At 43.9% G+C, this 17,002-nt stretch overlaps 1 protein-coding gene across 7 annotated transcripts in view; it reads left to right on the forward strand.

Moving 5' to 3' along the window:
* Nucleotides 1-17,002, forward strand: part of LOC147008802 (receptor-type tyrosine-protein phosphatase gamma-like) — a 732,556-nt gene that overhangs the window by 550,670 nt on the left and 164,884 nt on the right. For 5 of the 7 annotated variants that reach the window (XM_085863992.1, XM_085863996.1, XM_085863994.1 and 2 more), the window contains 4 exons: nucleotides 14,137-14,225; nucleotides 14,416-14,503; nucleotides 15,451-15,533; nucleotides 16,242-16,376. In XM_085863992.1, coding sequence (XP_085720118.1) covers nucleotides 14,137-14,225; nucleotides 14,416-14,503; nucleotides 15,451-15,533; nucleotides 16,242-16,376 — 395 coding nt within the window. The remainder of the gene's footprint in view (nucleotides 1-14,136; nucleotides 14,226-14,415; nucleotides 14,504-15,450; nucleotides 15,534-16,241; nucleotides 16,377-17,002) is intronic. The other 2 variants (XM_085863997.1, XM_085863993.1) reach the window with 2 other exon arrangements.

The raw sequence follows: 17,002 nt of genomic DNA on the forward strand, positions 1-17,002 counted from the left end.
TGTGTGTGTGTGTGTGTGTGTGTGTGTGTGTGTGTGTGTGTGTGTGTGTGTGTGTGTTCATAAAGCATAAATTTCTCTGCTAAGTTCCATATCCCCACCCCTCTGTCTCTTTGTGCCATCCTTGCTCTACCCCCTCCCAATACAGTGCAGCATCCTCCTCCCACCCCTCTCTCACTCTCACCTCCCCCCTTCTTTGTCTCTGTCTTCATTTCCGGATGGTGGTTATGTCTGGACGGTGTTTGTCTCCAGAGGTGTTCGGGCGGGGTTTGTCTCCAGCCGTTTCCAGATGGTATTTATCTCCAGACATGTCTGGGTGGTGTTTGTCTCCAGACGGCTTGGCTTCGGATGCCTCCGGTTGGTGTATGTCTCCGAACGTGTCCAGGCAGTGTTTGTCTCCGAACGTGTCCAGGCAGTGTTTATGTCCGGACGGGAGTTTGTCTCCAGATGGGTCTGGGTGGTGTTTGTCTTTGGATGTGTCTGGGCAGTGTATGTCTCCGGTCGCATCCAGGCAGTGTTTGTTTCCGGATGCGTCCTGCTGGTGTTTGTCTCTGGACGCATCCGGGTGGTGTTTATGCCTGGACGGGAGTTTGTCTCCAGATGTGCTGAGCAGTGTTTGTCTCCTTACAGCTGCTTGGCTCCAGACGCATCTGGGTGGTGTTTGTCTCCAGACTGTGTTTATCTCCAGTCATACCTCGGAGGTGTTTATATCTGGGCGATATTTATAGTATCTTCTTCTTCTTGCATATGGTGGCTTTTGCTGCTGGGTCGCTATCATTTTGTTGGGGCACATCTATGATGCTGATGCTGTGCCCCTATACCAGTATATTCGTACTCATTTCGCTGACCTCAGAAAGATGACAGGCCAAATCAACCCCACCTTGTGTTATTTCATTGGCTAACGGGGCTCTAAGTCAGGACCCTAAGATCCCAAGCTAGCCACCCTAACCATTAAGCCAACATTAGGCAACATTAGTATGACCGGTAGAAAATGGATTTCAGACATTATTTTGTTTCCATCTTCACTGTTATTCTGTGCAGAAGTATTTTGATTAATCAGTATGAATCGTATTTAATGCACATTTGCCTTCCCTTCCTCTTACGTCTCACTGCCTTTCCCCCCTCCCTCCTCGCTCCCCCTCCCTCCTTGCGCCCCCTCCCTCCTCGCTCCCCCCTCCCTCCCCGCTCCCCCTCCCTCCTCGCTCCCCACCCCTCCTCGCTCCCTCTCCCCTCTTCCCCTCCCTCGTCTGTCTTTCCCCCTCTCCATCCTCACTCTGTACAGAGTATGGTCTCAATGGATGGATGGATGGATGGATGGATGGATTGTTTTTCTGATGTATTAAACGTGTTCATATTCTGGCCAAAGAGAATCGGCACATTGATGTGTTGTTTGTCCACATCATAAATACACATGAAGTCGGTGGAAGCCAAAGTTATCACTTTTGCGAAAGTGACATGGCAATCAAAATTTGCCCGAATTGGCAATGATGCTGCCTAAAAGTGATCATGAACTTGTTTATGTTGGCAGAAATGGCTTTCATACTAGGTGTGACTATCATTGACACCACTACAAGCTTGTATAATACTTCTTGTTGTCAACCAAATCAGATCTTGCTTGTTGCGCCATTCTTCGACCAGAGCCACCTCCAGATAATCAAAACACTGTAAGTGGAATTGCTAATCACAAACGCACCTTCTTAAGATGTCCCAAGCATATTCAATTTGAGTTGAGTCTGTAGATTGTGCAGGCCAGCACTTCCAAATGATATTGTGGTCCTGAAATGGAATGTTGACGGCATGTGTATGGTGTGGATGAGCATAGCCATCTATATAGGTCAGGTCCTTGCTTTTGGACCACAGGGAGGACTGCAGATGTAGCAATGGCATGGCATCCCTGTATCTAACACCAGTCATACTATCCCTCCGATTGATAATAGGATTAATTATTCGTCCAACTTGAATGCCAGCCAATTCCATCAGACTGCCCCCACAAAACTGGTCATGCTGTTTAATGCCAATTAGCAAAACTCTCCCCACCTCATCCCAGCCTAGAGCACATCCATCACTGAAGTGCCGGCACAATCTCGATCAAACGGTGTAATGAACATTCACCAATGATTCACTCTTCAGTTGGCATCAATGACATTCCAACATGCTTCACTCATCAATTGTGCTGTCTTACAGGGGATTCAGATCTGTGGTCTTCTTGACTTCATACCACCACGCGATTGAAGATCAATGGTCGAATGGTCTTTGGAGCTTATTTGAGAGACAAGCTTTTGGAATGCAGTTCCTTCTTGCAAGTGTGATAGATAACAATCCTCACGAGCAGTTGTAACCCTTGGGTAACCTCATTGAGGTCTCTCCCTCAATTGTGTAGTCTTACAGTGCCTCATCAAGGCCGTACGGTATATAGATGACACTCCGATGAACATTCTACTGTGAGGCAACGGCGTCCGAGTCATCCTCCGTTGAGCCATCCCGATGGTGCAAGCCAACTCATTTGGTGTTAAACGATGGCTTGCCATTCCTTACTGACGTAGATCACAGAGGTGACCAACTTGTAGACCGTATTGACATGGATCTTGTGGAGACAAGTACGTAGATTCTGAGGAAGACTTGATTTTCAGGTGTGTATGCTCTTTCCGAAAAAAAACAAAAAACATAACTTCATACATCTCACTCAGTTGAGATCACTCATTTCAGGTGAGGATAATTGTAACGGTACACGTTGCACATTACATCCAATGTCCTGGTTAGGTTTTATTTATTTATTCATTCCACATGAGTAAGACATTTCTGAACTCTGAATCCATGGTTTATTGCACAGTTTCAAAGTTGTTTTCATTTGTAGTTATTCCATCAATGTCCAAAAAAAAAACAATCCGAAAATTGCACGTTCGGACATTTATAAAGCATACGCTCAATACTTGATGCATTGATCCAAACATGTCATTATGTTCTCCCTGATCTGTCATAAAACGTGAAAACTTGTGACATCGCCATCGAATCGCTTTCCTCACCCTTCCTGCTATTCACCAACGTACGAGAGTTTATTGTAGGGTTGTGACGAGAACCCAGACAAGACATCTCAAAGTCGAGTCCGATACCTGTGAACTATCCTACCAAAGGGACCATTGATGCGACAGGGATGCATTCGCATTAAAACTGCAAAGTTCTCCAACTCTCCCGATTTGAAAATGGTTGTCAAAGAGAGTTTATGCTTTAACTTAGGATGGCTTGACTTGGCGATTTCAACCTGATTGTCCATTTGTGCTGATAATACATCTCTCAGTACCAAATCCTTGCTTAAACGTACGGCTTTACAGACAGTGCATTCATCTCGCTTGCTCAACGCCTAAGCACGCTGTGCACGGCAATTCGATTCCATTCCATCCTCATTTTGACACTGCCCTCGGCGTGCCTTCCACCGCACGATTCTGGATATGGCTTCTTACTCCTAAATCACCAAATCAGGGCCTTTCCTTCCACATTCCTCATGGTCATACTGCTGCACTCGTCACGTTTTCAGTCGCACATGAATATCTCATGGTTATTTGGCAGTACGTCAGTCTCCCGGTTCTTATTTAATTCTGGGATTCGACACACTGAGACTCAAACTAAAACTTTCGGCTTGGCTTGAGCATGAAGCATTAGGTCAAATCCTTTTGCTGGAATATTTCATTTGGTTTATGATATGCAATTGGATACATGTATGAAGTATGGTTCAGTAATGCTCATGCGTTCAAACTTGTGCAAGAACATTTAACAACTGATGGAGGGACTTTACATGGACTGTGAACAGATTGAATTTGCTGATATGTATGCAACGTAAACCTTCACGGCAGAAATATCATTGTCAACCAGGATTTGCACATGAATTACCCTTGCCAGAGGAGAGGGTATTGCATTTTGGTCTGTTTGTTTGTTTGTCTGTTTGTCTGTTTGTCTGTCTGTTTTTTGTCCGCACATAACTTTCCTGTTTTTCTCTGCAACCGCTTGTCGGATTGAGACGAATTTTTCACCATTGGTGCAACAGTAAAACAATAACATTAATTATCAGTAAAACATTCTACTCATGTGGAATGTTTTACTGATAATTATGACATCATAGGTCATGTGGTGTGGCAGCCATGTTGCAAAAATGGGAAAAAAAAAATTTGGACCTCTGTTTCTCTGAAACCGCACCAAGGAAAAAATTGAAACTTGGCACAGAGCAAGTACTCCTCATGGGGAATGATTGTCTTTTTTTTATGATGTCATTGGTGCCCTCATTATGATGTTTTAATTACATATGTAGAACACCACAACCGATCAGTATGAACATTTTTGAGGGTCATCTAGGGATGAAATTGTCTGCAGAAAAAAAAATATTCATAATGTCATTGGTCACGTGATTCGGCGGCCATATTGTGTTAAAAAAATCTTCAAAAATCTACTCTGAAGTGGCTGAACATATCGAGGTGAAACTTTACACATATGACCGCCTGTCCATGAGGAAGAAAAGTTCACACATATGATATCATAGATCACATGGTTTGGCAGCCATATTGGTTTTACCCTGAAATCTATTTTATAAAAAACACACCACTCAAAAGAAGTCCTGGCGAGGGTCTGCAATCTCTGTTTGCTCTTATTCTTGTTCCAATTGTATTCACTAGCAGAGAACCCACCCTTCGGGTGATCTTCCAAGCGTGCAACACATTCTTCTGACACAGCCCTTTGTTTGGATGATGTATACGCAACAGATCACTGCCTCGGTCGCTCCCAAAAATAAAAATAACCCAGGTTATGTATTTGAAGCAAAACTATGCATACTGCTTCTGTGCATATTCAATACATCATGGTTATATAGCTCAGATAATTCCAATTCCCCTCTTGACCCCCCCCCCCCAAAGGAGGAAAATGCCAAGATGAGTGAAAAAATATATTTTTTGCAAAACTTAAGGAATCAAACTAAACTTGTCCCGGCACAACTTCTGGGTGCCATTGTTGATCCCTGAAAGTTTCAGCTTCCGAGGCTAAATCCTCTTGGAGGATTAATGAAACATACAACATACTTTCCCTCCATTATCTAAAGATTGGTTTGAATGGAGGTTCATGCATTCAATTCTGCCCCGCTATATGCACTCGTGTACGTTTAATCTCCATCCATACTCGTGTAATAGATTATTATTAATAAAACGATGTCATGCTAAAATCAGGATACAGTCCTGCAGTGACGGATTAATGCATGGGCACGCAGGGCCCATGCCCAGGGGTCCTGAGCTCAACTTGGGCTCAGACTCCTAGGGTGGGGTCTCAATTTACCGGCAAAACATATCAGCTCAACATGTGTCCCGGGCAGAGGTGGCGTGAGAGCCATGCAATTGCATAGAGCCCCAAGATAACATGGGGCCTCACATGACCGATTGTGATTCACAATGTTTCTGGACCCGAGAGTGGGGTCTCACTTTGCTGACAAAGCATATCAATTTGTGAGTGGTGATAAACACAGCACAAAGGGAATGCTTCCTCTTGAGTAAAGAAAGCACTGTGACCTAATGAATCAACTTTAAAAATAAAAAGTTTTCTCTGATGTTTAACTAGACAGGACTTTTACAAAATTAAGGGGTGAGGTTAATAGAGAAAGCAAGTTGAATAATAACTATATTTAAATAATGTACACAAATGCAACAATAATCAAAATAAAATTTGTACAATTCCTAATGTAAATACATATTGATATTGTTCAGCAAGTCCACATTACAGTTTATTGTACAATCACAAAATAATCTCTCATTAGTAAATTGATGAACCCATGGTATGTTGCAGTTTTTTTTTGAAACCAGCACACCTGCCCCCAAGTTGAAACAAAACAAAACTACCCCAGCAAGGTTGAAAAGTGGACAATAGCTCAACAAAAGGGGAAAAGGGTTGAAAATCACCCAAAATTAACTTTTGTCGTTTCAGAAACGAAAAATTTATTTGGTCGAGCACATCGATGGTGTGTGCCTTTACCAATCAGCTTGCTATCGCTTGCTAAGCCAGCCGTTCCTTATCAACGGCTTTGTTGGACTGCTTGCTTGAGTGCTTAAGCCACTTGGCGAGCTGCGAAGTAATTGGTAATGGAACACCTCAACATGGTATTTTTTCCATGGGGACAAAAAAGCAATAAAACCTGAGAATTCCTCTGGATTTTTTTGCAGTCGAGTCGAAAGCAACATCATCTAAGCAAGTGCAAAAACTAACATGGAGTCCTCTTTTTTGGGGCCTTTTTGCGTGACAATAACATGGAGTACTCTTTTTGGGGGCGTTTTGGGCCAAAATATTTTTTTGTGCCCAGGGTCTCAAAAAAAATCTTAATCTGCCTCTGCAGATGATTGCATATCTGCCTGCCATTGATGATTAAAACCTACAGCACCCAACCTTTCATCAGCTATTACAATGCCCAATACAGGCAGACATTCGTACGAAGCAAAGAATCACATTGTGCATACAGATGATAGTTCCTTAATTTATTCTGAGAGTTGGTGGTTCCATGAATACCCTTCTGTCCAACAGCACAACTCATCAGATAGTGTGTGGGATGGGGCGGGTTAAGTTCACATTAATGATGTCAAAAGTAATGACATAATTCAATTACATCGTCATGAACAGAACAGTGGGCAAAAATAACATGGTTTATGAACAGGTGTTGAAGAAAGCAAGCATGTGCTTGGCTTCAACCAAGTAAACCCAACAAAACCAAACAATATCGGCTGAGATGATCAAGAGTCCTTTTTTATGCTGCCCAAGTCGCCAGAGGCATTTTTGGGGGGGTTGTCCGTCCATCTGTCCATCCTAATTTTCTCTCTTTTCTCTGCAACCGCTTATCCAATTGACACGGAATTTTCACCATCAGTGAGACGACTCATTACCTCTGCCAGCGAAGGTGTAAGGAGGTTATGTTTTTACCCCTGTCTGTGTATTTGTCTGTTTTTTTGCTACTCGAAAAATCTCAAGGATATTGATCAGTCGATTTTGTTATTTTGTCTGTTTCTCTGTCTGTTTGTCAATCGCCTACAGGTTACAATTTTAAATCGATCATCATGAAAGTTTACCAAGTTGCGGAGGTCGTCTCAACTGAGAAGGCTATTGATTTTGAGGTCAAAGGTCCAAGGTCATTTTGAGATCAAATTTCTAAAATCATCATTTTTCATCCGATTGACTTGAAAGTAGAACAGGATTTGCATATTACATCACTGAATTCGGAAACCAACTATTTGAGGTCAAAATACAAAAGGTCAAACTTCTAAGATCGTCCAGTTTTATCTGAAAAATTGTCAATTTTCATCCGATTTACTTGCAAATTAAACAGCAATTGCATAGTGCATCACTGAATTGGGAAAACAACTATTTTTAGGTCAATATGTCAAAGGTCTACTCAAGGTCAAACTTCTAAAATCATCAAATTTAATCTGAAAAATCGTCAATTTTCATCCGATTAACATGACAATTAAGAAGCAATTGCATTGTCCATCACTGAATTTGGAAACCAACTATTTTTGAGGTAAAAAGGTCAGCTCAAGGTCAAGCTCCTAAAATCATCAATTTCAAAAATTTCAAAATTTCGATTTTTATCTGATTGGCCTGAGCTTTGATTAAGATTGTCATTTTTGATCTTCATGAAATGCACAATTTGATGTATCTGTATCCATGGAAACTTTTGGAGAGGGGGGTGGTGGATTTTGCAAGTATCGTGCTCTGCACAATGTCTTTTTCTTGTTTGTTTGCTTGTGTGCAGGATATCTTAAAAAGTTGTGGACAGATTCGGACGAAACTTGGTGGACACGTTGAGTGTGTGAAGGAAGAATTAACTCAATTTTGGTGAAGATCTGAGTCCGAATTCAGAAGCAATAATTTTTTAAGCGATTCTTCACCATTGAGAAATAGGGCTAAACTGATATATAGCACAATATCTCAAAAATTTGTGGACGGATTTTTGGAACAGGTTGGAACTTGGACAGGTTGACTGTGTGACAAGAACGAATTGATTCGATTTCAGTGAAGATCCAAATCCAAATCTGGTTACGAGAGTTATTTAATTTCTAAAATGATTCTTCACCATTGAGAGAAAGGGCCAAAAACGATATATTGTTGTTTGGCCGAGTTTCAGTGGCGAGCACGACCGCGAGGTGGAGCAGTAGAGTCGGCTCCACCCAACACCTGGAATTTATAGGTTGTCACCCCGGATAACTCCGGAGTCGACGGGTCCCTTATCGGACCGAAGATCGCCAATAGGTCGACCGCGTGGGGTAGGGTCGATTGCCAATTTCAATTTACCTAAATACCTACATCGTCCAAATTACCGGGGGAATTCACCTTCGGCGGAGCTCAAACGGAACGAGCCGTTATCGTGCTCGAACCGTGCGTAACCCCAGCGGATGGTTACCGAGGTCCGTCAGTCGAAATGCACAATTTGCCGCTTCCCAATTTCCCAACACGCACTGTGCTAAACAAATTAAAGAAACACAGAAACGGGTTGAAACATTTAACACGGGATTTATTTATAATGGGGGGAAGGGAATACACAAGGAGCAGAGTTATCCAACTAAGCAAGGCAAATAATGTACAAGGCACTTAAACAATTGCTACTTATAGACTGGGCCCACAGACACACACGGACACACCCAAAAGAAATGATGACCGCGGTCTTTATTCAGCCCTTCAGCTCGAAGGGAAGGTGAGCCGAAGGGGAGAACCTGTCTCGCACCTCCCCGCCTCATGCAGTTTTCAATGATCCGGTTCGGCGGGACTCGAACCCGCAACACAATGCAATGATGGACGCCAGCCGGCGCGAAGATGGATCAGACAGAACGCCGGCAGGCCAGACGAGACGACCAGGCGACGAGGCTGACAAGGCTGACAAGGCGACCAGGCGACCAGGCGACGTGACCTTGACTGAACCTCCGCTGGACCTCAACACAACTCTGGCCCAACAACTGTGCTGGACCGATCGCAACCTCACTCACACACCGTCGGGTCTCAGCACTCTCTCCCTCAGTCCGATCGCGCCGAAACTATATCCCCCTCTTGTCCGGGTGGGGGGGGGGGGAGCCTTCTCGCGACCCGCTCTCCCTCACTGGAAGGTTTTGGCGCACAAAATCTCTCGTCGCCTCTGTCACTGGCCAAAACGGGCACCAAGTCCGTTGCTTGGTCCAGGGGCGTGGTGACATCACGCGGACCGCCCCTCACACAATGGAGGAGTCCCATTGGTCGAAGGACGGCAACCTCACTCGCATCACCCCGATTGGGTGAGAGCCGCCGCGAGGTTCCGCCTTGAACTCCGCCCACCGCGGACCCTATGGTGTCGGGTTGAGGAAGCGAGGCGAAGGCGTGTTGTTGTTATAAGTGTAAAAATCCTAGCTATAAAATAACTCCGCAGCACATGCACATTTAATTCCCATTATACTAGGGACGGGACCCTAAATATAAACACGTACTTACCGATATAACTGTTCTATAAGGACCTGAATGTTGTGTGCTCATGGCTGCCAGATTCGTAACAATATAGCGTGATATTTCAAAAATTTATGGGGCCCGATATATTCCACTGGATCAGGCATTATGTGGCAGAGCTATGCATTCTACTGAGTGCCCTTCCAGTTGAGAATGTTATAATGATAATTATGACATCATCGGTCACATTGTGTGGCAGCCATGTTGGAAAAAAAATGAAAAACTTTGGACTTCTGTTTCTCCGAAACTGCTCCATGGAAAAAATTGAAACATGGCACATGCCAAGTATTTCCCATGGGAAATAAGTGAGACTTTTTAATGATGTCGTAGGTGGCTTCATTATGATGTCATAATTGCATACATTGAATGCTTTATCCGATCAGTATGAAAATTTTTGAGGGCCATCTCAGGCTAAATTGTATGGGGGGAAAAATTGATGACATCATCGCCAATTTTTTCTTTTACGTAAAAGCCTTCAAAAATCTTCTCCGAAATGGCTGAACAGATTGAGGTGAATCTTTACAGGTATGATCACCAATCCATGAGGAACAAAAAGTTCTCCACCTATGACTTCATAGGTCACATGTTTTTGACAGCTATGATTTTTGGAAGAAAAAACCTTTAAAAACCTCCAGAATGGCTCGACAGATAAAGAGAAAAACTTCACCCACATGGCTTTTGGACAAGCCTCGGGGATACCAGGGTTTTCACAAATAATTACAGTAATTGGTCACATGGTGTGACAGCTATATTGGATTCAACGAAAATATTTTTTAAAATTATTTATCTGTAACCACTTCATCAATCAATGTGAAACTTTCACTTCACAATCATGATCCAGTCGTCATGGGGAATATAATGTTTAAAATTTCAATCTGATTGGACACATAGTCTGGCAGCCAGGATGATTTAATATTTTGAATCTGGGTTCAGTGATTTAAATTATACTTTGTACACGTCTGTATAATGATGGAATAATATGTGTGTGGAAGCATATCTGGCGACGTCAAAGAGTGCCCTTCCAGTCTCTCAAATGCTAATTGTGCAGCTGCATGTAAGGCAATTATACACAATGCATTTCTCATGGCCCTTAATGTAGCCAAACTGTTGCGTGTGCGCTGGATAAAATGGCTAAATACAAATTGCACTGAAGTTGTTTTCAAAATAAGCAAAAACTGATTGATTTGCTTGTTTTTAGCTGATTAAAAGCAGCATATACATTAAATCACAATAAAAGGAGAATAACAATGACAGCACTGTGGTGACAACTTGCGACAAAATCCGGTAACGGGCTGATTGAGAAACATGCATTTAAAGCACTCTAAAAGGATGAACAGCGTGATTGGAAATCACACATTTACTTCGTTATGAAAAGATAAACTCGATACCTCTTATCCATGTCAGCCTCCATCACAGTTATCTCAGAACGAGCTGATTCGTCACAAGGTCACGGATTGTTGAACCCTAACATATGGTCATTCAAAAACGATGTAACGCCTCAGGCCTGATATCTTAGGCCCAAGATGGTGGCCATGTCATTTCATCTGGGTGCCAAGTGGGTTGAATCAAGTGACAAATGGGGTGGGGTCTGGCAGCTGGTTGACCAATGGGTGCACATTTTAAAAATCAACCCCCCCCCCCCCAACAAGAACACCAATAACAACATTAACACCAACAACAGCAATGAGGAGCTCTTATAGACATGTGTCATGTCACAGGTAAAAATCAAGCTTAAAGCTTCTGATCATCTGTTGGTGGTCATTTAAATGATTGTCAGTTTTTTTGTTTGATCGATGCCAATATCAGACCAAAGTGACTTAAAGGAAACTATAAATAGGGTTTTCACAAATAAACATGTGGTTGTTTTTAAGATAACTTTAGTTTGTGTGACATCACCTACTCTGTCATCCATCCTTGTTCTTATTCCTCCACCCTCCTCACTCCTCCTGCTCTCCTCCACCTTCCTCACTCTTAATCTCCTCCACCTTACTCACTCTTAATCTCCTCCACCTTACTCACTCTTGATCTCCTCCACCTGACTTACTCTTGATCTTCCCCACCTTCCTCACTCTCTATCTCCTCCACCCTCCTCACTCCTCCTGCTCTCCTCCACCTTACTCACTCTTGATCTCCTCCACCTACCTCACTCTCTATCTCCTCCACCCTCCCCACTCCTAATCTCTATCTTTTCCTCACTCTTGATCTCCTCCACCTTACTCACTCTTGATCTCCTCCACATTCCTCACTCTTAATCTCCCCCACCTTCCTCACTCTTAATCTCCTCCACCTTACTCACTCTTGATCTCCTCCACCTTCGTCACTCTTAATCTCCACCGCCTTCCTCACTCTTAATCTCCACCACCTTCCTCACTCTTAATCTCCACCACCTTCCTCACTCTTAATCTCCTCCACCTTCCTCGCTCTTAATCTCCACCACCTTCCTCACTCTTAATCTGCACCACCTTCCTCACTCTTAATCTCCACCACCTTCCTCACTACTCCTGCTCTCCTCCACCTTCCTCTCTCTTAATCTCCACCACCTTCCTCACTCTCTGTCGCCTCCCCCTTACTCACTCTTCATCTCCTCCACCTTCCTCGCTCTTAATCTCCACCACCTTCCTCACTCTTAATCTCCACCACCTTCCTCACTCTTAATCTCCACCACCTTCCTCACTCTTAATCTCCTCCACCTTCCTCACTCTTAATCTCCACCACCTTCCTCACTCTCTATCTCCTCCACCTTACTCACTCTTCATCTCCTCCACCTTCCTCACTCTTAATCTCCTCCACCTTCCTCACTTTTAATCTCCTCCACCCTCCTCACTCCTCCTGCTCTCCTACACCTTCCTCACTCTTAATCTCCTCCACCTTACTCACTCTTGATCTCCTCCACCTTCCTCACTTTTAATCTCCTCCACCCTCCTCACTCCTCCTGCTCTCCTCCACCTTCCTCACTCTTAATCTCCTCCACCTTACTCACTCTTAATCTCCTCCACCTTACTCACTCTTGATCTCCTCCACCTTGCTCACTCTCTATCTCCTCCACCCTCCCCACTCCTAATCTCTATCTTTTACTCACTCTTAATCTCCTCCACCTTACTCACTCTTGATCTCCTCCACCATCCTCACTCTTAATCTCCTCCACCTTCCTCACTCTTAATCTCCTCCACCTCCCCCACTCTTAATCTCCTCCACCTTCCTCACTCTTAATCTCCTCCACCTTCCTCACTCTTAATCTCCCCCACATTCCTCACTTTTAATCTCCACCACCTTCCTCACTTTTAATCTCCACCACCTTCCTCACTCTTAATCTCCACCACCTTCCTCACTCTTAATCTCCACCACCTTCCTCACTCTTAATCTCCTCCACCTTCCTCACTCTTAATCTCCACCACCTTCCTCACTCTCTATCTCCTCCACCGTACTCACTCTTCATCTCCTCCACCTTCCTCACTCTTAATCTCCTCCACCTTCCTCACTTTTAATCTCCTCCACCCTCCTCACTCCTCCTGCTCTCCTCCACCTTCCTCACTCTTAATCTCCTCCACCTTACTCACTCTTAATCTCCTCCACCTTACTCACTCTTGATCTCCTCCACCTTCCTCACTCTCTATCTCCTCCACCCTCCCCACTCCTAATCTCTATCTTTTCCTCACTCTTAATCTCCTCCACCTTACTCACTCTTGATCTCCTCCACCATCCTCACTCTTAATCTCCTCCACCTTCCTCACTCTTAATCTCCTCCACCTCCCCCACTCTTAATCTCCTCCACCTTCCTCACTCTTAATCTCCTCCACCTTCCTCACTCTTAATCTCCCCCACCTTCCTCACTTTTAATCTCCACCACCTTCCTCACTTTTAATCTCCACCACCTTCCTCACTCTTAATCTCCACCACCTTCCTCACTCTTAATCTCCACCACCTTCCTCACTCTTAATCTCCTCCACCTTCCTCACTCTTAATCTCCACCACCTTCCTCACTCTCTATCTCCTCCACCTTACTCACTCTTCATCTGGACCACCTTCCTCACTTTTAATCTCCTCCACCTTCCTCACTTTTAATGTCCTCCACCCTCCTCACTCCTCCTGCTCTCCTCCACCTTCCTCACTCTTAATCTCCTCCACCTTACTCACTCTTGATCTCTTCCACCTTACTCACTCTTGATCTCCTCCACCTTCCTCACTCTCTCTCTCCTCCACCCTCCCCACTCCTAATCTCTATCTTTTCCTCACTCTTAATCTCCTCCACCTTACTCACTCTTGATCTCCTCCACCTTCCTCACTCTTAATCTCCTCCACCTTACTCACTCTTAATCTCCTCCACCTCCCTCACTCTTAATCTCCTCCACCTCCCTCACTCTTAATCTCCTCTACCTTCCTCACTCTTAATCTCCTCCACCTTCCTCACTCTTAATCTCCCCACCTTCCTCACTTTTAATCTACTCCACCTTCCTCACTCTTAATCTCCTCCACCTTCCTCACTCTTAATCTCCTCCACCTTCCTCACTCCTAATCTCCTCAACATTTCTCACTCTTAATCTCCCCCCCCCCCTTTCCGCACTCCTGCTCTCCTCCACCTTCCTCACTGCTGCTCTCCTCCATCCTCCTCATTCCTGATCCCTTTCACTCTGCTCCTTGTCCCAAATTCCTTGCGTGCAGAAGAGGTGGAAGCTATTCCGGTGAAGCAGTTCCCAAAACATGTGGCGGAGATGCATGCTGCAGGATCACGCTTCACAGAGGAATTTGAGGTTATTTTTTTTTATTAAACTCATATTTTATTTCACATTGATAAACCCAGTTGGGACTCCATTGTGATGTACTTCCAATGCACGGATTGAATATTCTGAATGAGCATTTGAAATAAATCAAAGGATTTTTTTGCATATTATAATGGTCATGATAAAGCTCATGTGGAATGTAATGTGATTTCTGGTGCAGGAAATCCAGCGCTGTACCACAGACTTTGGCACAAACACGTGTCGACCTAAAAACAAGCGCAAGAACCACTACGTCAGCATCGTCGCCTGTACGTGATGTCCACTTGTTCGGAATGACCTCTAAAAGGCCACATACTCAATTAGACTGCTGCACACCCCTTCACCATTATCCAGAACTCACTCGATTCATTATTGCACCTCCCTATCCCCCCCCCCCACCCCCGACCATCCATCCCACCTCCCTGTGCAGTAACATTTTGTATTACCCTTTGTGCTGTTTATTGCCACCACTCATGCCACTAATCTGGCCAACATCCTTACATGAGCTTTTACATCTTCTTTGCGAATCTTCATCTGGCCAACACTGTGTGCTTTGTATTTGATATACATCATGAGGTGAAACTGAATTATAATTAGTTGACAACTGATTCCCAGAGGAGCAGAAACAGATGGCCAACGTGAAATGGCAAAGTGATTTGGAATTACCAGTTGCAGTTTGATAGCATTAGTGTTGAGTGATCTGCTTAGGCTGTCTGCATTCAAAATTAGAGGGGCCGGGTAGGCAGAGATGAGCATGGCGGAGGGGGGGGGTAGGTGGGGCGAAGGAGTGGTGGTGGACTGTATTGAGTTGGAGGATGAACATTGCACTTAATTTGTCTTCTGAGTTTGCTTACACTCAAAACAATATGGTCTCACTGCCCCCCAACACCCCCCCCAATCCCCATTTGTCTTTTTACTTTCTCTAGTGAAATGAAAGTGACATTATACATCTGCCCAATGTGATTGCAACCTAATGAAACTGTTACTTTATTCACCCATGCTCAACACATTATCTATAACTTACCTGAACCAACTTAAGTGTGAACTTCCTTCCACTTCAAAACTCTGCCTACCCCAAATATCACCATACAAACTTTTCCTATCCTACATACCACATTATCAAAAGTCTGCCTAACACTGTGTGTGTGTGTGTGTGTGTGTGTGTGTGTGTGTGTGTGTGTGTGTGTGTTTCTCTCTTTCACTTCTCTGCTTTCAGATGACCACACACAGGTGCGGCTATGCACACAACAAGGGAAGGAAAGCAAACATGGTGGCTTCATTAACGCCAACTACATCGATGTGAGGGCTGAGTGGTGCGAGGCATGCTGGCACCATGTCAGGCTTCGTCTCATTTTATAGCAGGATAGTTGGGTGGAATATTTCTTAGCTCTGTGCTCGACAGCCACGATGCTTTTGGGAGAAGGATTTGTCAAAGGCGTTTGAGGCAAACTTATAACCAAGACCTTTGCCACTTCTGCATTATGTAATACGGGCATTGATTGACAAGCTTAAATTTCATTGTTTATTTTTACTCCAAATCTAGTTGTAGCTTTATCTTGCATGATGGCTTGTGTCCCCTTTTCCACTTAATAGTGGAAATTGTGATACCACGGTTTGAAAAGAGTCCTTCTCGTGTTAATTTTTGAACTTGTCTTCAAAATGATTGGCCTGAAGTCTTGTCTTGGAGAATTTATCAAGGAGTATATATTTAATAAAAAGGGTACGTAGTCCTCCAGCTTGGTAAACTTGGATACAAGAATGCCTCCATGTCTTCAGTGGTGGATTATATTTGGGAAACCGATTATAAAGGTAGTTTTGCTCTTCAAGACTCTGATGGTTTTGAGGCCTACTTTTATCACAATAACAGTCTCACTTGAACAAGATTTTAGCACTCACCCAACACTGCTTACACCATCGACTTGCGGTAAATTGTAAATGCTTTTAACGAGACCCGTATGCCAGTGTGAACGGTTGTCGACCTGATAAGGAGGTGCATGTGTTCTGCAGGGTTACAACCGCCCGCAGGCGTATATTGTGAGCCAAGGGCCTCAACGTTCCACAGCGGGGGAGTTTTGGCGCATGATATGGGAGCAGCACATCGGAGTCATTGTTATGCTCACACAGTTGGTGGAAAACGGCCAGGTATCTTTTTTTGGTTCTGGCTGATCAAACGTGTATGTGCCATTGTTGATTTTTCTTTTCTGCTTTTTTCGTTTTCCCAACTGCAGTCGTGTTGTGTCTTCATATTTTGTCACTTTCACATTGGTTTTGTTTTCTTTTTATTGTTGTCTTATCACTACGGATGAGTGGATGACAATCATGCAAGCTAAAACTTCATTAGCAATGTCATACTAGTCTTTGTTAAGGAGAGTGTCAGGTCATGTCAGTGGACACATTTATCAACCAAAAGCCGAATAGAGTATGTTTCCCACTGTCGGCTGTGAGGTTTGGCTGACATTTTGAAGGTTGGCCCTTTGTCAGAGCAAAAGAGGGAAATGCGGTTCGATTCGTTCTTTGCAGGTGTTCATAAGGACATGATTAATAGAAACTCCACTGGGAGCATTTGGCTGGTGGAATGCCTTGGAGGGTTGATGTGTTGAACTATTGGCTTAGTGGAGTCAGATTGTGCTTCATGGCAGCCCTCGCCCTGTCTCCCAGATGGATACTTTGTTGCAAAGTATATACCAGATGCAAAATAGAACACTGATGGAAATGCACTGTCGAAGTGGTCAATAAGTTAAAGGGAGCTTTTTTTAGTCCTGAATTTG

Source organism: Eptatretus burgeri, chromosome 18 (genome assembly GCF_056783735.1).
Source record: "Eptatretus burgeri isolate ZD-2024b chromosome 18, Ebu_testis_v1, whole genome shotgun sequence".
Lineage (NCBI taxonomy): Eukaryota > Metazoa > Chordata > Myxini > Myxiniformes > Myxinidae > Eptatretus > Eptatretus burgeri.